This window comes from Amborella trichopoda, chromosome 11 (assembly GCF_054954075.1).
Source record: "Amborella trichopoda isolate Santa Cruz 75 chromosome 11, AtrichopodaSantaCruz75HAP2 v2.0, whole genome shotgun sequence".
Lineage (NCBI taxonomy): Eukaryota > Viridiplantae > Streptophyta > Magnoliopsida > Amborellales > Amborellaceae > Amborella > Amborella trichopoda.
In genome coordinates, this window is record NC_142346.1 from 45,483,591 (window position 1) to 45,507,967 (window position 24,377).

At 35.9% G+C, this 24,377-nt stretch overlaps 1 protein-coding gene and 1 long non-coding RNA gene across 9 annotated transcripts; both read right to left on the reverse strand.

Annotated features, from left to right (window-relative positions):
• Positions 1 to 2,890: 2,890 nt before the first annotated feature.
• On the reverse strand, positions 2,891 to 3,512 carry LOC148779949 (uncharacterized). The gene is made up of 2 exons (XR_016045106.1): positions 3,413 to 3,512; positions 2,891 to 3,302 (listed from the first exon to the last, which is right to left on the reverse strand). It is a non-coding gene; the product is annotated as an uncharacterized LOC148779949 (long non-coding RNA).
• Positions 3,513 to 11,586: 8,074 nt separating this feature from the next.
• On the reverse strand, positions 11,587 to 24,031 carry LOC18448445 (KTI12-like, chromatin associated protein). 8 transcript variants are annotated; one of them, XM_088850951.1, is made up of 9 exons: positions 23,595 to 24,031; positions 22,835 to 22,938; positions 22,455 to 22,511; positions 18,429 to 18,514; positions 17,552 to 17,637; positions 13,514 to 13,629; positions 13,372 to 13,422; positions 13,190 to 13,278; positions 11,587 to 12,065 (listed from the first exon to the last, which is right to left on the reverse strand). In XM_088850951.1, exons 1-9 carry the CDS (start codon positions 23,764 to 23,766, stop codon positions 11,900 to 11,902), a joined length of 927 nt encoding a protein of 308 aa, XP_088707077.1. In that variant the 5' UTR covers positions 23,767 to 24,031; the 3' UTR covers positions 11,587 to 11,899. The 8 variants fall into 8 exon arrangements, with proteins under 8 accessions (XP_088707077.1, XP_088707080.1, XP_088707078.1 ...); XM_088850954.1 differs by having other exon boundaries at positions 22,835 to 22,966; positions 23,595 to 23,950; XM_088850952.1 differs by having other exon boundaries at positions 13,190 to 13,314; positions 22,835 to 22,966; positions 23,595 to 23,950.
• Between the last annotated feature and the right edge of the window lie 346 nt (positions 24,032 to 24,377).

Here is a 24,377-nt window from a genome sequence, read left to right on the forward strand (position 1 = left end):
GTGGAGATATCAGTAGTGGGTGGGTAGTATATAGATAATTTATCCCACATCGGTTTCAAAATACCCAACAATTCAGTAGCCGTCTTATTCTTTGCTTGGTTTGATATATCTCTTGTTTTAATTCCAAAATCCGAGCAATATTGTTTTGTTGTCCATAAGCTTCTTTTGTGGAATCCCATAGATCCTTAGCATTCTCAGCTTGAGAAAATATTTCAGTGATTTTAGGATCCATAGAGTTTAATATCCATGACATTACAAGTAAATCGTTTGTTTCTCAATCCTCGTACTCAGGGTCATTACTACTTGAAGCTTTTTTCTTTCCATTAATATGCTTGAGTTTTGATTGACCTTGTACCAAGAGCAAGAGAGGCGACTCTGGCCCACAAAACATAGTTTAAACCATTGAAGGGGGTTGAAGATAATTTCATAGATGTATTGTGTTCAGATTCATGCACCACATTTTTTCCTTTTCCTTCTACTTTACTCTTTTCAGCCATGATATAAAAAGATAAAAGTAATGATCGAGTAGCTATTTTTGTCTCTATCTCCTCTTTGAAATAGACATTTTCCTTCTACAGCAGGAATGATTGGTTGGGATATTCAGCTTATTTATAATAGGGTTCCTGACAGTACACTTTCACAAATTTGTGAGATGCTGATGGAGCTAGCTTTGGTGTATGTATCCCCTGATCATGAAGATGAGGTAGTTTTTGAACTTGCTCCTGATAGAGTATTCTCGGTGAAATCAACTTATCTATTGTTAAATCATGATAGGATTAGGTGGGCAGAACCAAGCCTTACAATTATTTGGAAGTGGCGCATCCTGCACAATATTCAAATTTTCTTATGGACGTTGTCTAAAAATAAAGTTATCACTGTGGATAATCTTAAAAATCGGGGTAAGCTCATTGTAAATTGCTGTATTTTGTATAAAAAAGATGAGGAGATGGGTAATCGTTTGTTCTTTCACTGCAAAGTCTCATTTTCTTTATAGAGGTGGGTTGTTTAGCTAATAAGTGTTGCTTTACCGCTACCTGAACAACATGCTCGTATAATTAATCAATTATCCATCCCCCTAATTCCAAAAGTAGGTGTGGTGATATGGCAACTGTTCAAAGCATCGATATTTTGGGAGGTGTGGCTTGAGAGGAATAGGAGAGTTTTTTATTGTAAAGCCTTGGATTTAGATTGTATTAAAGATAAGATTATACGTAGTGTCTGGCTTTGACTGTCCATTATCAATGAAGGTCTCAGTATATCAAAGATTGATGTTTTGCTTAACCTACGTGAATTGATGCTTATCCAAAAGCAACATCCTACTATCTGGAGAGTATGGATACCGCCTAATAGGGATTGTGTGAAGTTAAACTTTGACGGTAGGTCATACGGGAATCTGCGGCCTGCGGGATTTGGAGGCACCATTTCGGATTTGTCGGGCATGGAGTTAGGTTGTTTCTTTGGCCCTTGTGGAAGTGCAACTGCAAATAATGCTGAAATCTTAGCGGTGCTTCCAGGGGTCAAATTGCTGAAGGAGAGTTATCCGAGTATGGGCTAGGAAGAAGAAGGGGACTCTATGAATGTTATTGAGTGGTGCTCGGGTAAAAGTAAGCATCCTTGGAGTTTGAAAAAGTATTGGTTACAGGTGATGGACTTATACATGAATCAAATGGTGGCCTTCAACCATATTTATAGGGAAGCTAATGATAGGGCAGATTTTTTGGGTAAAGAAGGGGTGCAGGCCATTAGCTTGTTTGCTTTATCTTTATCTTTGTAACTGAGGCTTTGAGTTTTGATCAATAAAAGTTACGTACGCTTGTCCAAAAAAAAAACAGACTGTCATGGAAGGTAATTTAGCTCATAAAATGTAAACATTGATGAAAAAAATGTATGAATGAGGTTTTAAACTTTTTAAGATTTTTTTTCTTCTAATAACATAAAAAAGGGAAATTTGTTATAATTACTCAATGTTAAAATATCCACTTGATAGAGCGGAATGATAGAACATGATTTATGAAGCCGACCTTGAATAGTTGGGATAATACTCCGATGATACAAAATCAAAATAAAATAATTTAAGTAGTCAAACGAATGTTTATTTTTTAGTCTCATATCACTCATTTAACTCTTCAAAAGTGACGTGAGTTATCTTCCTTATTGAGGTTTTGAATGACCATATCTTCAAATTTTCTTACTATTTTCTAAAAAAAAGGACGGGTAGAATGTGGATTAGCACAAATGGGTTGAAATACGGTTTTTTTGAGATAAAGGCAAGCTGCCACAAAACTGTTTAACTTTGATTTAAAAATGTCACAATTACTCTAAATAGTTAGATGTAAAATTAGGCGATTGTCATTTTTGTGTGCAGTCAAGGAAAACAGTTTCTCAAACTTTGGTCATATGCAATTGCACACCACAATCCACCTAAATTCACATCTAACAGTCACGGGTTATTATGATGGTTTTACTGTTGAGCTACCTAAAAAATTAAATAAATAATTCTCTCTTAGCTTGCCCTCTCAGCCTCTCTAGAAAATGGAGAGCAATACCTAAGGAGCCGATGTTTCATTCTAACCAGGGAAATCTATAACACAACGAATTAATTGAAATTGAAAATTCGTCATTATCATAAATAAAGATAAATAAGGTTGGGCCGCTAAGGGTCCGGGCTTGCAAGTCCGGTCACGAATTTGGGCCTGAAATAGTCCGAAAAGCCCAAAATTTATTGCGCACCCTCTCCCACATCCCGAATGCTCCTCTTTCTCTCTCTCTCTTTGAAGAAGTTAGAAAGGGAACCCCATGGCCACCAAACCCTGGATAAAATCTCTCTCTATCTCTCATCCTCATTCTCACACCATGTTTCTTCTCTCTCCACCTCTATGAGAACCACCAAGAAAGCTCAACACTAATGGATTTACATCTTTTGTTAATCAATCCAAGAAATCCATAGATGAAAAATTATAGTACCAAACAAATAGGAATTCAAATGAAAATAAAAGATCTTGTAAAGGGCCACTGTATCAAGCTTTGAAGGACGCATCCATTGAACGATCGTATCTCTTCGGATTGACCCACGTGTTCTTATCGTACGGCTGAAAGACATAATGGTTGTCGACCCACTTCAACGTGAAGCGCAGAAGTCCCTCCTCTTCTTCTTCTTTCGATGGTTTTTCTCCTTCATCCTTTTCTCTCTCTACTTCTCTCTCATCACTTCTTTCCGCTTTCACCTCTTCTCTCTCTTCCACTTTGTTGTGGTCTCCGATTTTCGTTTTTTGATCATCTTATTGCCTTTTGTATTATCAAATCTGTAAAATCAATGAATAAAATGGAAATGAAAACATTATTATATGTTTTCTAAAGAAATAACAAGAGCTTATCAGTACAAATAATGAAATAAAAATATGAGAAACCTTACTGGTTTGTTTCTCTTTGGAATCAGAATACCTCCTCTCTCTCTAACATGGACTTCAAATGACTCATAGAAGATATTTGGAACGAATTATTCTAGTAACAAATCTCATCAAAGATTTATATCACGTGACTATTATCATTTAATATTTTTTTCGAGAAATATTCATCTAAAAAACAGAGATCAAGAAACTGGATTTTCAATTTTAAGAAACCTTAAAAATAGGCTGTTTCAATGAAATGGATTAATATTTAAGACTCATGAACGATTTATTTCACGCAAATATTATCATTTAATAGTTTTTCATGAAATATTTACCCAAAAAAACATTTCAAGAAACCTTAAAAATAAGGAGTTTCAATTCCAAAAATCCTTAAAAATAGGTTCTTTCAATGAAAGGGACACGAATCTCTAGGTAAAATAAGGCCAATAAGGTCACTGAAACGAATACCAATTGCCCATCAAGTGGTTTTAAATTTCAAGAGGTACCCCTTGAAAGTTAGGAATAATTAATGAACAAATTCCTTTTTGAGAAATAAAATTAATAAACCAATTTGTAATACGGACCCCCTTTTTGTGTCCAAAATTTGTGGATGTCATTTTTAAGAACTACTGATTCCCAAACCAGAAAAAATAAAATAACAAAAAATGCATTTTATACAAATTTTTGGTCCGGACTCGAGAGGGCAGACAAAGGCCCAAAACTAATTCGGGCATAACAAGAGTGACTCGACCAGGCCATAAAGTGCTGCTCGAACACGGCCCACCGCAAGGCCCATCGTGGAAGCCCAACGACCTGCACACCCCGAGAGGCATCCATAGGAACTAGGGGCACCCCATGAAATTTGGCGACTTCATATTCTTACCCGGATTGCTCTCTATCGATTTCATATAGCGAGTCTCTATTTCTAAGGATTCTTGCAATGTTAAATGAAAATGTTAGAAAATTTGAGAAAATTCATGATAGCGTTTTCCTTAATGGAGCTCAATTTAAATTTGAATACTAAAATTAATGACCATTTTACATAGGAAAAAGTTTATATAAGGTTTCAACTTTAAAATGCAGAATTAAAGATGCACCTAAAAAATCCATCGAAATTTTTCTTTTAATGTCAAAAAACCCTTTAATTGATCATCTCGACAACAATATGTATGAATATGGCAAAAAAAAAAAAAGGATTTTGAGTCCCATAAATAATACATCTTGCAAGACATTATCTAGAACAGTCTATTTTCAAGATTTTCATATGTTTATAGATCTACTTGATTTTAACCATTTTTTGAGTTTAAAATTTTATAATTAGATATGAAAATAGATTTTGAGATAATCCTAATAAAAGTTTACACCAAAATTACATGATATGATAAAATTTGGAGGTGCACCTTGATTGGATTGTTTAGGGTTGCAACCTTATAGAAACCACACCCTTTTGCGTATCAGTATTTTTTAAAGATAAGTGAACGATTACCTTAGGAATATAGGCATGTGATAAGTCCATTATTTGAAATTTTAAAAAATTATAAATTATATTTCAGTTCTCGTATTTTCTTATTACTGAAAGTTAATTTTTCTTTTAACTTCACATACAGTTTCTTTATTTAAAGAACAATCAGTGGCAGTTAGATAAACCCAAAACTACTTTAAATATATACTTTTGATTAGATATCTATGTCCGACTTCACAGGTACTCCTACTGAATAGAGGATAGGAATCCCATTAATCAGATAATCGATTATCAGATAATCAGATAATCCCATTAATCAAATAATCAGATAATCCCATTAATCAGAGAATCAAATAATCCCATTAATCTGATAATCAGATAATCAAATAATCAGATAATCCCATTAATCAGATAATCAGATAATCGATAATCGATAGGAATCCCATTAATCAGATAATCGATAGGAATCCCATTAATCAGATAATCGAAAGGAATCCCATTAATCAGATAATCCCATTATATGCTATTAAAACAAAATCATCATATAAATTATTGATGAGATTTACTACTTGAATAATTCGTTCCAAGTACTGTTTCATATTATAAATCTTCTTGTTAGAGGTGGGAGATGTTTGAAACCTTTGGTAAAGAGAGAAGACGTATCAAATGTATCTCATCTTTCAATTTGTTCTCTTTAATTTTTTTGTGTGATTTTTTTACTGTATTTTTGTTTGTTTCTTGTTGAAGAGGTGATGAATTTGAGATTCTCAAATTCATGTGAGTAGTCCCTGAGATGAATTTTTGTTTCAGAATTTCCTATTTTGTTTTAGAGGAGAGGAAGAATGGGTTCAGTTACGAATCTTTTTTTCTCCCCACCAAATTTTTGAATCTGTATCTTTCTGTCTTCATCATCTGACTCTCAAGTTAATATTGAAGAAGAAGAAAAAAAGAAAGCTAGAGAAATAAATCGTTTTAAGTATTAATTAAATGAATTGTTTTAATTTTCAATAGTAGGTGGTAAGAATAACGATCACCATGCAATACCAGGTACAAAGGCTAAATTATGAAAATCAAATCATCTCGTCTTTTTTATGGAACACACCTGAATGGGATATTCATTATATTTATAGAAATAGATTTTGTATTCCATAGGAGAATATTTTACAATTTTCTTTCAAGAAATTGACTGTATACTAATAGAGTATATAAGTAACAAAATAGGTCGGAGTAAAATTTGTCGCTCATTCTTGAGAGAGAACCTTTATTTTTCTTGATTTTTATGTTTTTATTTTATTCCAGGAAAATAACCCCTGTACATGAACTTTAAATTTTGTAGAAGGGCCATAAATATTACAGGATCATTAACTTTGAAGTTACTAGCTTCCGAAAGTTAATGGGTTTGGAAGAGAGAGAAAGGAGTGGAAAAGCAGTTGAAGAGAGAGAAAAGGTGGTGGTCAAGGAAGAGAGAGAAGGTGCCTTCCAAAAAACATTGAAGGGGAAGGAGGTCAGCAATAATAATTGGGTTATGGATAGTTCAAATTCAATTTCAGAAATAAAAGACGGGCTATGGATAATTCAAATTCAATTTCAGAAATAAAAGACAGTTGCCTTCCTCCTACTGCAACAATACAGAAGAAGAGGAGTCACGATGAATCTCATCATCAAATGCATACTACTAAGAAATTGGGTATGAATTCAAATTCTTTGGGGCTGAAAAATTGCTCTGAAATTACGGTGGGGATGTTCAGCGGCAAGAAACCAAGTGACATGAATGCCGGACATCAGAAAAAATATTCGTGAGCTTCTTTCTCTTTCTTTGTTATGAAATCTCTCTCTCTCTCTCTCTTAATAGAGACATATTCATATGAAAACTCTCTCTCTCATAATAATTATTTTAGAAAATTTTACATAAGGACACAAAACATTAATGGGAAAATACATAAAGGTCCATATTTTTTCAAATCTTATGCACAAGGCTGGTTTCCTTGGCATTTAATTCATCTTTTTCTTATTTTTTTACCCTTCATTTGCTAAATTTCTTGATCAGGGATCTTTATTAGTTTTTTGTGTTTCAATTTAATTCCTCTTTTTATTATTTTTCTTATTTTTTTACCCTTCATATGCTAAATTTCTTGATCAGGGATCTTTATTAGTTTATTGTGTTTCGCATTTAATTCCTCTTTTTATTATTTTTCTTATTTTTTTACCCTTCATATGCTAAATTTATTGATCAGGGATCTTTATTAGTTTATTGCGTTTTTCTCTTTTTTGTTTTGTGTGTGCTTTCTATCAATTTTTCATGAGAGAGAGAATTACTATTTCCTAAAAAATATATTTTGATATTTACATATAAAAATTTTAAATTTAAGCTTCAAAATAGTTATTCGATCAAGCAGATCTATGAAAAATTGAAAGTCTTGAAAAATGACGTTCTGTACAATATGCATTATTTTCAAAACTTGAAATCCATTTTTTTCTCATGATCATGCCTCTTGATATATGATCAATTTGAGGATATTTGAGCATCAAAACAATAGCTTGTAGTGAATTTTTTGATGTGGGTTCTAATTTGATTGTTAGGATTATTTTCTCTTAAGATATTCTAATCTAGTCCTTTAGAAGTCATTGCGTTATATATTTTGAGGACATTGTAGAGTAAGATGGACTGCATTGTCAGCTGAGAATCCTTAGATTTTAGAGAGAGAGAGAGAGAGGATATGAATTTGATTTATTGAGGGATTGCATACCTTTTTATGTTTCTATCTTACTTACTCTTTGAAGTTATCAGGTTCAGGGTTGGAACGTGAGAGCATTGGATTTACCAGAAGAAGGTAGAGAGAGGGGGAGGTTATCAGAAGAAGGTAGAAAGAGGGCGAGGGAAGAATTTGAAGAGAGAGAAAGATGATCGAGTTTGGAAGAGAGAGAAATACGGGTGAAGGAGGACTCTATTTCTAATGCAAAACTTAGAAGCGGAGAAGAAGCAGCCCATCATGGCTATGAGAATTATCCAGGCGAAACTTCAGGGACTAATTGCACCCAAACTTCTGGCAACAGTGACCTTCAACGTATTAGCGCCAAGAAACCACCCAAACGGCATCGTCTTAACGCCAAGAAACCGGATGTAATGAAAACCCATCAAAAGGAACCTTAATTTGAGCACCTCTCTCTCCCTAATTTGTTCTAATATTTTAGAAAAATTATAGACTAAGCGGTTTGGCAGTAGAGGTCTTAGGTAATAATAGTATCTGACACAGATTAAGCGGTTTGGTAGTAGCGGTCCTCGGTAATAATAATATCATTGGAATAGATACTCGAATCACTTTGAATATAAGAAGTCAAGTAGGCGGCTTTGTCCGAGTGGAGAAATGAATATAAGAAGTCAAGTAGGCAGCTTGATCCGAGTGGAGAAAAAAAACAAAAAAAAGAAGCATGAATTGAAAATATTTTATGGAGATATTCATTTTTTAGAGAGACGGATAAGATATCCCGGTACAATGGCATCTTGGTCTGGCACAAAAATGCCACCATCCCACCCTGGTATTTCGTTTTTTAAAAGGCGGTCTGACATCTTTTGGTTTGAGTTCTAGATTAGGGTATTTTTGTCCTTCAAACTATTATTTTTGACGTGGGTGTTTGCTATAAAAATTAGTTTTAAAGATAAAAGCTATGATAAAAAATGGTTGGGGGAGAATGTAAAAAACGTTAAGTCGCGGGGTTTTTTTGTAACTATATATATATAGATATATATATATATATATAAAAGTTAGGACGCGCGTGGTTCGACCATGTTCTGGTATGAAAATTGTTTTTGAGTGCATATACTATGCTCAATGTCTTGAAACACATAGTAGAATTTTTTAGTATAAAATTTCGGAAAACACATAATAGTTGGTGGATGGTTATTTTATAAATAAAAAAATTGAATTTTAAGTTTTATAATATTTAGATATAGCCTTTCAAAAATTGAACTAATATTAACTCAAAGAACTAATATTCATAATATAAAATACGAATGGATAATATGTTCCTTTGGATATATGATCCCTCAACACAAGATACCAATAAAAACTTAAATTTCAATTTATTTCTTTTTAAATTACTCATTTAAAAGTAGATCTTAAATTCTAAATACATAATATACAGCTAGGGGAAGTCACAAAGTTCTTAAAAAGCATTAGACTTTGTGAGCAGTCGATTATCAAACCCCTAACTGCCAATTTCATATCCAATAATCAATATTAACTTCCGTGTACTAAAAAGTAAATTGTCTTACAGCATGCCTTTCATCTCTCCTTGCTTCTCTGATCATTTAGTTTGTTGAATTTAGATTGGAGTTTTTTTTGCTAATCACCTCAAAATTGATGTTTGATCTATACAAAATATTGTCAATAGAAAATGGTACACTTAAAATTTATCAACAACCAAAGTCTTAGCCACAAATGTATCTGCCTCTAAATTCTTCTTTCAATAAATGCTTGCGAAGTGTTTCATTTTTTTTGTGACAGTGTCACTGATGACTGATCTCATCTAAGATGCGAATCAAATGCTATGCAGTCCTTGAACACCCTTACACCAATTCATTGCATTATATGAATCTCCTTTTGACACTGCCAATCCACTAGAACTTTTTGGGTAATCCACTAGAACTTTTAGGTCTCGGGGCACGGCTTTAGCCTCTGGTTCATTTGCCTGGCTTTCTTGCTCCTCTGAATACAGCCACTCTCACTTTGCCGCCCCTTCTTTCGAAAAAAAATTTGATACATTGTCTCCCTCCACAAATGCCGTCGAACCCACCTTGAAACTCCACTTATACACGATTGTGAAGAAAACCAGAAAAGCCATTCGACTGTACCGACAATTTCAATCAGAAAAGCCATTCCACTGTGTTAAAGACTGACAATTTCAATTGCTCTGTTAGTGCAAGATTTCTGACTCGAGTTGTGATGGATCCCAAACAATAATATTTCTCAAAATAGTTATCCAAACCAATTGCTCTGTTAATATAAGATTTCTGACGTATTTCTTGTTGTCCTTTCATTAGATGGGATAGTCCTTTCATTAGATTTCTCAAAAAAGTTGTCCAAAACCAATTGCTCTGTTAATACAAGATTTCTGTCCGTTCATTAGATGGGATAGTCCTTTCATTAGATTTCTCAAAATAGTTATCCAAAACCAATTGCTCTGATAATACAAGATTTCTTGTTGTCCTTTCATTAAATGGGATAGTCATTTCATTAGAGTTCTAACTCCCGTTTCTTGTTGTCCTTTCATCAAATGGGATGGTCATTTCATTAGATGGGATCAGTTCTAACTCCCTTCTTGCTATCCTTTCATTAGATGAAATAGTTGTTTCTTACTATCCTTTCATTAGATGGAATAGTTATCCAAAATCATGGAACGGTGGATTTTGTCAGTTATTTCTTACTGTACTTTCATTAGATGGAATCGTCAACCAAAATCATGGAACGGTGGATTTTGTCACTTATTTCTTACTATACTTTCATGAGATGGAATAGTCATCCAAAATCATGGAACGGTGGATTTTTGACAATGTATTTGCTAGTGGGCTTTAGTATTTTTGACAATGTATTAGTGACCTGCATGGTGGTTGTCAGTTTTGTATATAAAGAGGATCATATATAAAGAGAATCAAATATAAAATCACACGGTTTCTCTTTCGGGTTTGGAGACAATTTCTTCTTTCCGGTTCGGACAATGGATTTATGGACTTAATTATTTTTGAGATGTAGAATTGAATATCTTAAAAATCTATTTTTGAGATATATTTACGGACTTAATTTTTAAAGACATGTATTTTTGAGATGTATTTAGGGACTTAATTTTTAAAGATATGTAAACTCTAACATGGAGATGATGAATTCGAAAAAATAAATAAATTTTTAAAATAAAAATAAAAATTCTATTAAAAAAACATTTCAGACAGCCCGCATAAAACAATTTTCCAATATAAAATAAAACAACCCGTATTGTATACAATGAAACCTACCTATACAAAAAAGTTACAAGCACTCAAAGCTGTCATACGATGTTTGAGAGAAATCTCTTGGACTTCAAGCATAATCAATCAATCGTACATCTTGAACCACATGGCCATCTTATTTCACATCAGACGGCCAGGTGATTGCGACCTTTTCAGTTTTATTACACATTCTCTTTGTGGCGGATGGTAACTAAACTCCTTCAACATGGCAAACATTTAAATAAAGGGATCCGATTCGCCCTAGAACTTTGAAATCATTTTTATTTATCTCTATGATTAATCTAGAAAAGGAAAATGACTTGAAGCCCCCCCCCAATGATGCTCCAAAGAAAAGCCTATTTCTCTGACTCTAGACCATTCGATGGCCGATCGAATATTGACTTTCATGAGCTTGAAATCCCTTTTGCTTTTCTTTTTCAAGAAGGTAAATCTAAGATTATTTGCAAATTTCCACTAAAGAAAAAAATCTCCTAAGGTTTTTTTAGTGTGGAGAGACGGCGTGAGCATGCTATTGACACCTAATAACCATTTCTCCCTCAGAGACAACCATGGGATATGCATTTTCAAAATCTTAAAAAACTTGAACCTTCTATGTCCTAAGAAAAAATTAAGATGGTTATACTCTAGATAAAGCCCCAAGCAAAATACTTAACAAGATGTGGAGACTCGATGTATATTTTGACTTCTCTTTCATATTTTGAAATCAGAATAATCAAGACAATCTCAACCATGTCTTAAAGCAAACCATAATATATTTACCTATTAACAAAACAAAATTCAATAAATATGACCATTTATCTTCTACTAATTATCTTCCCTGAACCTCATCAAAATTCCACAAGACTGGCCGATACTAGCCTACAAGCACCCTCCATGTTCAAATATCATACACTCGGAAATCTTTAACATCTCGAGAAAAAGAGAAAATGATAAATTTCTCTCTCTCTCTCTCTCTCTCTCTCTCTCGTGCTGGAGCTTGGATGCAAGGGTCATAATCTTCATGCTCTAAACACCACTACGCCGAAAGAAACGATCCAATCGATCAATTCATGCGAAACCAATTTCGCGGTTCAAATAATCGGCAAACATTCTCTTTGCACTCTCAGCATCGGAGGGCGGCGGGGGCCCACTTAAGCTTGATTGACCTGCTAATTTTAAGAACGTCCTACGCAGACGCCGGAGCTCCGGCAATCCAACTGGCCTTCTTATGTCAATGTGCAATCAACAAGTCAAGGTCTCAAATATGCAAAAAATCTTCAACATTCATCTCAAAACAAACTAAACCAAAACAAAGATAAATTTTGCATAGTATCAATCTTTGTATGCATGGAAAGAATAGAGAGTATGGCATAATAATTATCAATATTCAAGACAGTCCTCCATCCAAAACTTTCCTAAAAAGATGCCACTTGAGGCTGTCACTATGCAAAAGAAATATCATAATTATGAGGTTTGGATGCAAAAGTGATGGAAAGGAGCACAGACTCTTTGGAGATGCAAATTTAGCAATTCTTTCTTATCCAAATCTTAAAACTGCATCTTATTTAAAGTTGAGTCTACAAAAAAGGGGCATTTACGACACCTAAAAAAGATTGGGGGGACCTGGTAATATTTTGTAAAGGAAAAAGGTTATATAAGGTTGCAGTCTTACTTGTATAAGTAAGGTTGCTGTAATCGACACTTCGTACTTTATTTGAACAATATAGATCTGACACTATCTTAAAAGACATTCCTTTTTGACATTGTCTTAAAAGACGTATGAAATATACACCATTCAACTAAAATAGATGGCGTAGAACATTACAATTTTACTATTAGAAATTAGGTAATTTAGGTTGTCACTTTATACAAATCACACCCTTTTGTAGAAGACTGATTATCACAATCATACAATTGGTTCTAAACAACCTGATCTATTCAGAATGACAGAAATGCCCATCAGCTATACCTAATTTGTAACAAAAACATGTTTTAGCTGCCCTTAACTACAATAAATCCAACCCAAATTCAACCCATAAAGTAAACATTATAACCAATCCTGAAAATTGCAGTAACTCTGAGCTCCAAAAAGAAGGGGTATGTAGGGTATCCAGTAAAACATAAGACTTGTCTATATTGCTTTTTAAAGGACTAAATTGAGGAAAAGTGAACCATAAACCACTGGTGTATAACAATATGGTACAGCATAGGGGATTAACATTTGTTTCAGCAAACCATTCATCTAGTTGTGCTTAATCTGCACCATGGTGGGTGCTACTTCAGTGCATCGTACCAAACACGTGAGGAATTATGGCATATAGCTTGGAATAAATCAACATTTTCTGAAAATAAAAGGATATGGTCGGCAATTCATGGCCGAGATGAACCTCATTAACAGGTCCCCCAAGCCCTTGAGATTGTGCTTCTATAATGGCATTGATCACCTCCTGCATATCCCAGTAAAAATAGAAATGGCCAAGCCACTGAGAACTCAAAGAATAATACATCAAATTATTCGGAAGATGTTTGCTTTTGGGTACCTGTGTTGCTCTGTCCATCTCATAAAGCGAGTTGGCTTCAGAAGTACGTACCTGCAATTAAATAAACACAGCATATGCGAGATGAGAGGCACCATTATTCTCATTTGAACCTATGACATAAAGAGAGAAAGAGAGGACATACAGACTGAGTAGCAATTGTGGGCTGGAGTACACGGATGTCTTTGGTCTTTGAATCTGTCTTTCTTGTTAAGTATGACACGGCTTCTATAATGGCGGAAGATGATTCATTTATCTCATCTGGAAAATAAAATAAAACTCAAAAAATTATCAGAATCACAAACAACTTCTTACATATCTTAATCACAACATGGAATAAATGTATAAAGCTCAATTATCACAAAAAAAAAAGTTCTAAAGCTTGCTTGAAAGCTGGTACAAACTGCTAATATCACAAAGTTTCAGAAAACAAACTAAAGCTATGTACAAAATGCCTAAAAGTCACACACACACACACGCGTGCACGTGCGCATACACAGACTATTTTAATTCCTGAACCATAATCCCCAAGGAAACATCCATATTTAGAGATCCAATAGTATCAAGAACTCAGTCAATTGGGCGTCTTTCCATTCAAATATTTGAACATGGCCTCTCACATTATTCGAACTGAGTTCCTTACAGAACAATCGATGGATTGATCTCTCTCTCTCTCTCTCTTTCACACACACACACACGGCATGCATCCAGAGTAGATAGAGTCTCCTGCTAAGCTGGCACTTCCACATCTTACAAGCCACCCCATTTTCAAGTTCTACATCATTGGTGTTCTCCTAATAAATCTCTTTCTCGCACACACACACACACACACTAACATGCATCCAGAGTATATAGAGTCTCCTGCTAAGCTAGCACTTCCACATCTTACAAGCCAGCCCATTTTCAAGTTCTACATCATTGGTGTTCTTCTAACAAATCTCTCTCTCTCTCTCTCTCTCTCTCTCTCACACACACACACACACTCACATGCTTTCGCATGCATGCACCAGACAAAGATATCCATGGAATATAAGATCAAAAGATACAGGCACATACACGAGATGCCTTAATATCTATTAACATCTTATTATATATACTTATACTATAATATCAAGCTAGAGTTAAGGGTGGACACGCGTTGCAAGAATAAGAAGGGACCCTAATTTAATGGAACAGACTGCTAGGACATTAGATAAAAATCTACGACTGTTGCTATTGTCCTCGTTATGGCTTGAAGTTTTGTATTATGAGACAGTCTCATGTATGAAATCTCATGGTATATCCATTCTCCATATAGAAGAGATTGGATTCCCTACATCCTGGTGAAAAAAGAATTAAATATGACATCTGGATCACTTGAGAGCTCTTCACTCGAAAGTAAATAAAGCTTTATCATGTGTTTATTCGTTATCTATTCCACAAACACATGCACTTTCTCGTATTTGTTTTGCATGTATGTAGGGTTTCATGTTACCTAAGCCACATGCCACACCATGCATCAGATTACATAATATTAAAAATCTTGTATGTCTTCCATGCCTGCACTCACAATCAAAGTAACTCCTGAAAATGCCTTCTGACAACATAAATTCCGTAAGTACACAAATAAATAAATTTTTGCATGTTTTCTTCTTAATTTTAGTCCATATTTTGGTGCTGTATTCTTGTGAGTATACATACATTAGTGCTTTTATTCCACAACAGCAGTGTATGAAATCCTTCACCATCATTTGTTTTTGTCTTTTGTTATTTGTTTTTCATTTTTTGTTTTTTGTTTTTTTTTTAAACCATTTGTTAATGGTATGAAGGTCAAAAGGCAAAGCCTAGTCAATACATATGCAAGCCTTCGCAGCATTCTCCCATATGCATTTGAGATGATGTATCATAGGTTCATAGCCCAAACTATTACATAGGGAACCCAAGTGGATATCTTCAATAGTGCCAACATCTAATGAATTTTCAGGTCCATCCATTTTCTTGCGAAACCTTTCTTTGTGTTTATCTTAGTGCACCAAAACATGAGTGAATCACTATACGAGAGCCACAAGAGAAGAATATCCGAAAAGGGAACATTAATTTTCAACTTGTTGAAATCTTTTTCATAGATCAGTACAGAACAATGGAATGACATCAACTGTACATGGCTGTTGAAGAGACTGAATACTCAAGGAGCAGAGCACATGTGTTCAATAATATCTTTGCCGTTGTTAAAATTATGTATTGAAGTTCATGACACAGGTTTTGTCCTGCATATTTGAATGTCGTGATAGTAACTTCTCACCCTCTCAAAATAGCGAATGTGATCCCTGCATCAAGGGAGATGGGGAGTCAAGAAGTACTTAGCATTTATATTCTGCAACACCACTAAAGCGCCCCAATCTCTTATGTAAGGTTCAATGCGATATCATCTTTCTTTGCGTGAAATACATGTGCCTATTTTAAGTTGCATATGTGCTTGTGTCAAAAGCACTTACAGATAATGCTCGTCTCCTAAGCATCTGGTACAACTATAATGGATAAAGAGAGAGAAAGTGTATGTGTGTGAGAGAGAGAGAGTAGACTTATTCACAGGAGACAGGACAGAAGGAATCATCCATAATCATATCCACTAATGAGGGTGCATGAAAGTATTACTTATACATAATGTGACTCAATCCATGCCTTTTCCCTGATCTTATATGTCAACCCATGTCAAAGCTTCCTGGCACTCCTCCACTTCCTTAGAAGTAAGAAAAATGTCACAAAGACGAACAAATTAGGCACTAGCCGACCCTCCCCAAGACGTGTAGACACTTCTAACATGAGGGGTCTGCCTACAACATATTGTATTAGTTCATGACACTTGACTGCAATGCCCAGAGCTCTGTGAACCTTTTGCGGAAATGTAGGACCGTTGGACTCTTTGATGGGAGTGTCAAGGATCTGTCAACTCTTTCATAGGTGTCACTTATCAGAGTTATCAAGAAACATTGCCGAGTCCCGACATTTCTCTTAAAAGATCAGACACCTTATCAGAACTCTCAAAACTTGCAACCAACACGAAGAGTAGTATCGAGATGAAGTTTTCAAATTCCTTTAATTTATGACTGTTTATAGTATTTATTTCTTTTGTATATTTCTGTATTTACACATGTATGTCGCCATGTTAGTATTTTTGGGTTTCTATGTCAGACACCCACTACATGCATCAGACGTAACACTCGCGTCAGTAACAAGTTGAAGTTTTCAAGTTCCTTTAATTGTGAATGTTTAAATTTGAATGTTCTTCATATATTTATATTGTTCTACATACGTGCTGCCATGTTGGGATTTTTGGGTTGCCATATCAAACACCCACAACATTCATGTCAATGTCCATTCAACATTCATGTCAATGTCCATGTAACACCACTTCGCACCAAAAACAGCAATCTTAGAATTTTGGCCATTTTTGAAAGAGCCACGAGAATAAAATGTTACAGAGATTTTCACAATTACCCGAAACATTTTATTGACTAAAAATTTGATTACTATGTTTGTTTTTTATTATTAATTTCTCCATCTAAATCCAAAATATAAACCAACAAGTTCACCTTAAACACCTAAAAAGCATTCTTCTCAATTCAAACATATTCATGTTTTTTCTAAGGCTAGGTATGACTTAGCATTGTCTGAAACTACCAAAGGGACAAACACTTTCACACAAGCTTCTTAAAGAAAAAATTACTACTCGGCTAAAGATTATAAACACAAATATAAAAAAAGGGGTGCGGTTTGTATAGAGCCTAGGCTCTAAACGATCAAATTAGAGCCTACCTACAAATAGTGTCGAGAAATGTAGTTTCAACATTGGAAATCTTTGTGATAGCCTTAAAATATATTTTTATCTTTATTTATAAATTTTAAAGTTTCAAAAATAGTGTAGATCGACAGATCTATGAAAACTTGAAAATCTTGAAAATTGACTGTCCAAAAATGCATTACGCAATACACTATTTCCAAAACTTGAAATCCATTTTTTCTCATGTCCATGTATCTTGATGTCGAGAAGATCAATTTGAGGATATTTGGGCATCAAAACAATCTCTTCTAGTGAAATTTTTGAGGTAGGCTCTAATTTGACTGTTTAGAGCCTTGGCTCTATATAAACTTTTCCCTAAAAAAAATATCCTTGGCAAAAAAGCAAGAACATAGAAATACTTACCTTCAGGAGGCCGTAGTTCAAAAAGTGGGGAATCCCAACGGTTGCGCCTATCAGGCTTCTCGAATCTCCTTAGTAAATCATCCATTCTGTTAAGCAATTCACATATTTCCATGTTAAAACAAGGGTGCAGTTGGCATACGGATGCATCCGTACCTGTAGAGGTAAGGTGCACCTTCAAATTTTATCATGGTATATAATTTTGATGTAAAATGTTCTTAGGATTATCTCAAAATCTATTTTTATATCTAATTATAAAATTTTAAATTTCAAAAAAGGTTAAAATCAAGTAGATCTATAAACATATGAAAATCTTGAAAATTGACAGTGCAGATAATATGTTGTAAAATGCACTATTTCTGAGACTTAAAATCTTTTTATTTTTCATGGTCATACATCTCGATGTCAAATACATCTCGATGTCAAGATGATCAATCAAAAGGTTTTTCAACATTAAAACTACCTTTTCCGATGGATTTTTGATGTGCATCCGTAGTTCTACATTATAAGGTTGCATCCTTATATAAACTTTTTCCTAAAAACAAACACAATCGTTTAATAGGGACATGTTTTTTATATAGGATGCACAAGGATGAACCAACAAAAACACAAATAACTAGTTAATCTTCCTCAAAAAAATGCGTTCTTATCTCAGTAACTATAAGTTCCATACCCATGTTATCAAGACCGGGTGGTGATCGAACCAATCTTTCAGCACTTGGAATAAAAGTCAGTATAACTTTGATAACCCTTTTACCTAGCCAAAAAAGACGTGTGTGTGTAGCTAATGAGAGAGAGCGAGAGGAGTATGTGTATATACCCATATTAATCTGTGCATATATATTTTATCTCTCCATCAGAATAACTAATGAGTACTCACATTTTATCATCATATGTAGCTTCTCCTGTATCCCTACGTTCCTTATTCCATTTAATACAAAAGCTTCCTTCTGTATCACAATATAACTGCAACATAAAGGAAGAAGAGGTGCATAAGGAAAACCATGAAAAAGCGTGAGGACTGAGAACAATATGCCTGGTGGCCAACATGCATTCGTAGGAAAAATATCACAGAAATCTGAATTAAATTAAGTTGTCATTTTTTATGCTTGCAAACCACAAGAAGTCAGTTTCTTAAGTATATTTCGCATGACTTAAGAATATTATTATATATAGAATTTCCAAGAAAGATGTTATAAAGAAATGTATTATATACATATAATAGGTAGACACGACATTGCAAGATATAGTAACATCAAAATAAAAGCACGTCCAAGTTCAAATAAAATAAAGCACCCTCAAGCACATCAATAAGTAGCATAGTACAAATTGAAAATAAAACTCACATCATTTTATTACACACCAACAGTTCTAACCAAATGTCGTAAGGAACAGTCCTTAAATGGGTTACAAAGCCAATACAATCCATTGGATAGGAAAAGTGGAAAACTAGCCTAGAACCAGCCAATCCTATAATAAAACAAGAAAAACTAGAGAGCTAGAAAAGACCAGTTGAACCTGCTAGTCGTACCATTAGAACGTTGTTTTTTTGGAAGTGTTAACTGTTGTATTGCTAAGAGGTATACAGTGTACAAAAAATGGGACACCCTAAAGGCGGTGTGCCAATAAAAAAAACCCTAAGGGGTCCAAAAAATGCTATACAAGCATCGATACAAAAAGAGATACAATGAACGCTTAGATCTCAAAAAGGTTATCCAAAGGCTCTGTGACAATCTGCTGTGAGGCTCCTTCTTTAGCTAGGGCATCGGCTTCTGTGTTTTACTCCCTTCAAATAAGCCAAAAGACCACAGATTATATCCCTGCATATGCGAAAGATTTCGTAAAAAATGCGAGCCATTCTTCAGGGGTAAGGTGACAATCTAGTAGCCCAAGCTATGACATTTTTTGAGCCGCTCTCTATAACGAGTGAGCTACTCCAGGAGGGATCGAATTTGCAAAGGCCCATGAGGAGGGCCAGAGTTTTGGCCACCAAGGAGTTGGTGTTTCTGACGAAGAGAGAGAAGGAGAGAATGGTGTTGCCACTGGAGTCTTTGAAGAAACCCCCTGTTCCAGCAGGACAAGAGTTGCCGAGGGAGCAGCCGTCGAAGTTGAGCTTCACTTGGCCCAGCTCAGGTGGTCTCCATAAAGAGGAACGGGAGATCCTAGCCAGTCCAAGGGACAACAGGTTTCTCCAATTAAGGTGGAAGTCTGAGACGGAGCAATGCAGGAAGGACTTGTTATTTTTTGCCCAAAATGTGACTAGGGATGTCACCTTTTGGAACAAGGTCTAAATGGTGGAGGATTCCCCTCTAAAGATCCAGCAGTTGCGCTCCAACCAGATGACCCAAAGTGTGGTAGGGCAGTGGATGCTCTCCACTGGCAGATCCCTTGTTTGGTTCAGGGAGGAGAGAGAAAAGCCTGGATGAGTTGTGGGATAGCAGAGGGAACCCAACCGAAGAGTTGGAGCAGCTGGCCCCACAGGGCAAAAGCGACCCGGCAATGGATGAAGAGGTGTGGGTTTGTTTCCTCATCCTCCAAACACATGGAACAATGGCTAGGGATTTTGTGGCCCTTCTTTGGAGCTGGTCTACGGTAAGGGCTCTCTCAGAGAAGGTGTTCCAACTGAACACTTGGATCATGCGTGGAGTAAGAGAAAAACAGGTTCTGGCCACTAAGGAATGATGATGATTGAGAAAGGGTAGGCGTTGGAGAGCTTTGTAGAATGAAGAGACCGAAAAAGTGCCTGTGGGGGCTGGGGACCAGATTGGTTGGTCATTCCCCTGGGCAGAGAGGAAAACAGAGTGGAGAATAGTGGATAAGGCAAGGAAGTCTGGGATTTCTAAATCTGAGAGTGGTCTTCTGAAGCTGGGATTCCACACCCTATTATGGCCCAACAATTGAAAGCAATCTGCCACAGAGACATGAGGGTCCCATGCCACGCTGAAGGGGGTGTGGCCTGGCCACAGGTGGGACCAAGAAAGGACCTGATGTCCTTCTGGGGGGTGAAGACGAAGCTTTGTCTGAGAAAAAGGGGGAGGCAGCGAAGCAGTGATCTCCAGACTCCCAAGATATTTAAGCCGATCGTGGTGGTAGGGAGCCACTCCAAAGCATTGCACCGGTACTTGTGTCGCACCACAGACTGACAGAGGTGGTTTTCCTGGGTCACAAAATGGCACCAACATTTTCCGAGGAGGGCCAAATTGTTGAGCCTCAAGCTACGGATACCCAGACCCCCTTGAGAGTTAGGTGAGCACACCCTAGCCCAAGAGATAAGATGGTATTTACTTTCCCCTTCCCCTGACCTGAGGAAATTCCTCATGAGTTGCTCTAGGTGATCCGCCACCGAGGTAGGCATAAGGAACAGAGAAATCTGAAATATGGGAATGTTGGCTAAGGTAGCTTTGATAAGTGTAAGGCGACCGATGGGGAACAAATACCTTCCCTTCCATCCAGCCAATCTAAGGTCGAATTTATCGACAATGTGGCTCCACTGGTAGGCTTGGGTTTCCCTAAACAGAGGGGGAGGCCGAGATATGTAGAGGGCAAGTCCTCAGTCCTGCATCCCATGGACTCTGCAAGAGATGTGAGAACTTGGAGATGGACCAATATTCCCATAATCTTGGTTTTGTTGAGGTTAACCCTTGAGGCTGTACCTATTTCAAAGCATTTAAGGAATAGTTTCAGGTAGTGAATTTAGGAGGGGTCCGCATCACATAACAATAAAGTGTCGTCCGCGTATTGGAGGTAGGATACTTCTGGTCCCCCCTACCCACCTTGAATCCTTTGAGCATGCCAGCTCGGTAAAAGCCCGAGATAGATTGATTGAAAACATTAGCTATGATAGAGAAGAGGAATGGCAAGAGGGGATCACCCTGCCTCATGCCCCTAAAAGACAGGAAGAAACCTCTTGGCAATCTATTGACAAGGACAGAAAAATGTGGGTTGGTGATGCATCCAGAGATCCACTTTCTCCATCTACTGCCAAAGCCCATCTTGAGCAGGGTTTGGTCAAGAATATTGCAATCCATGTGATCGTAAGCTTTTTCCCAGTGGATTTTAATGATCACCCTTGGGATTTTGGAAAGATGACATGAATGGATACATTCGTGCACCACAAGGGCACCGTCCAGGATAGAAGTTTATAACAAATGGTCCTTGGGTCGGATAAAAGACCCAACCAAGGACAGCTCTAAGTCTGGAAGCTAAGACCTTGGATAGAAGTTCATAGGAGGTGTTAATGAGGCTAATGGGCCGGAATTCTTTGAACTCTTCCAATTTTTTATTTATTTGTTATTATTTTTTAAAAGATGTATCGAAGGTTAGAGAGCTAGTCAACCAAAACTGGAGCCCTCACCAACTAAAAACTTAAAACCCTAGTCCAGTCCTAACAGCATTCATTGCTCAGGCATAAAGCTGAACATGCCTTGCCGGTTTAATGAATATCCAAGAAGAACTTGAAGATTTGATCCAACAGATCTTATGCATATATATTTTAAAACAAAATAAAAATGACTAAAATTTGCCTAACGTGGGTAGGCTGATTGCATCCAAATGCTCCCCTTACAAAAGGGGCGGCATATTTCCATTGGGAGATGAAAATTCCCATACCTAGCTGCCTCACTCCAAATAAAGCCTGACTTCCCTATCAGACATCTTAAACTAGTCGGGACAAGATATTAAAATTCTACAACACCTCAGCAAACTAGCTCACCTAATGATATGGCAAAAAGAAATAGTATGAACTAAAATGAAACTTCAGGTTATCAACTCCACCATTTCAGTAATAACATATAACATTATAACAGCAAAAAGAGTCATTAACTCTTTATGACGTATGATCAACTCAACTGGTTTGTAAAACTACCATAAATACAAAAAGAATCAAGCCGCCAAAAACAACACTTACCACACAATATCTTACCCCAGCAGCTCGAGCAAGGCACCATAATTCATACCTGTAGCCCTGCAAACCATATAAATACAGAAATTTGAAGGAAAGTTGTTGTTAACAAATGACCATAAAATTGAAGGAGCGAGTTAAAATCATGCACTACATGAAGCAACAATCCTTAGCATGTCATTTGCATATGCGACATGTGATGAAGATACAGTGGGAAAGCAATGGTTTTTTTTTTTGAAGAAATATTTATCTAAAACATTGGCTAATTCCTTGGCCTTGAACATACATACAAAGTCCTTTAGGTATACTATAATGAACAAACAAAAAGAATCTTGTTTAAAAAAAAAAGAATAAAAGTATGAACAATTAAAGAAGAACCATCTCACCTTAATGTTATTTAGCGAGTCCACAATAACAATACTATCCTTGGTTAAGGATCTGTCAACCTCTGATCTCAATACACCCCTAACGTTTTTCTCTGCTGGCATATCTGATAGACACGGAGAGAGAGAGAGAGTCTGCCATTAAAATTAAAACAAAAAATTTGAAAATGTTAATATTAAAATTAGCCAAAAAAAGAAAATTTCAACATTATAAATATGCTACATCAGTTCATAGAAGTTTAGTCGTGAATTGCTTATATTGTGAAATGAAATCCATTTAATACTAAGTAGCATCTCAGAAGAGGTTGATGAAGAAATAAGACTCAGATGAATAGGGTATCACTCAACTTAAAAGAATACAATTATCAACAAAAGCAATCAAAGAGAACCCACAAATTCACAAACGTCATATAGTTAATTGCTTATCGAGGTAAATGAAATCATTGTGCTATTAACTGGCATATCATTAGAGGCAGAACAAATACCAAGGGTATTATAGAATGTAAATTATCAGCCACAAAAAAAAAAAGACAAGAAGAAGAAGAAAACCCAAGTTCATAAGAGAGAGAGCTAGAAACTTGAAAACCATAGGTTGGAAACAATGAGTTCCATGGACAGAGAGGAATTTGTCGATTAGTTAGAGAGGAACCTAGAGAGAGAATAAGATGAAGAATTGAAGAGAGAGACCACAGTTCTTGTTCACCATAGAGAGAGATTAAGATGAAGAGTTGATGAGAGAGAAAGAGAGAGGTGCACTGTATACCCTTGTAGCTTTCATTTCGTTCCAAGTGCAGAGAGGGCTCGTCAATGATTCTCACATTTTTATTGTTACAGAGATTTTGCTGAGAGGATTCGCTGAGCAATAACCGGAAGAGCGATTGAGCGACTGTCGATTTCCCGCTGCAAGGCTGACCACACATCAAGACCAGTGCCATCTTTCTCAATTTCCCGGCAACGCTCTGTAAGTTCCGGCCAAGCTTCGAAGATTCCGGCTAAGCTTTTGCAATTTCCGGTCAACTAATTGCGAAAACTTCAGTTCAAGGACGAAGGAATAACTCTCCGCTCATTCCCATATAATATGGGAATAAGAAAAGGGATCAAGGACGAAAATACGTCCCTTTAACTATTGGGCGAGAGCAAATATATACTATGCTCCCGCAGAAACATATTGCACTCTTTTTTTTTTTTTTTTTTTGGGAACACGCCCTCAATAGTTTTTATTTGAAAAGTTTATATAAGGTGACATTATTAGTAGGTGCACCAAAAAATTCTCTAGAAGACAAGGTTCTGAGGGTAAAAAACCGTCTATTTAATTATCTCGACATCATGGTGTATGGATATCAAGGTAGTAAAATTTTAAATCATAAAAGTAGAACATCTTGTAATAAGTTATTTGAACCAAACGAATTCAAGTGTTAATAGATCTAATCTATACTATTTTTTAACTTTAAAATTTTACAACTTATATGAATGGATTTTCAAGCCATCCAAGGTTTTTGACACTAAAACTATATCTCGAGGCAAAATTTAACCATGCCCTTACTTC

Excerpts from the sequence above, each read along its gene's own strand:
- LOC18448445 (XM_088850950.1), bottom strand. The coding sequence starts at position 23,766 with ATGGCACTGGTCTTGATGTGTGGTCAGCCTTGCAGCGGGAAATCGACA. Across the intron at positions 22,939-23,594 it reads ACGAAATGAAAGCTACAAGG|ATATGCCAGCAGAGAAAAAC; the intron begins GTATACAGTGCA and ends CGTGTCTATCAG. Across the intron at positions 13,423-13,513 it reads CCACAATTGCTACTCAGTCT|GTACGTACTTCTGAAGCCAA; the intron begins GTATGTCCTCTC and ends ATTTAATTGCAG.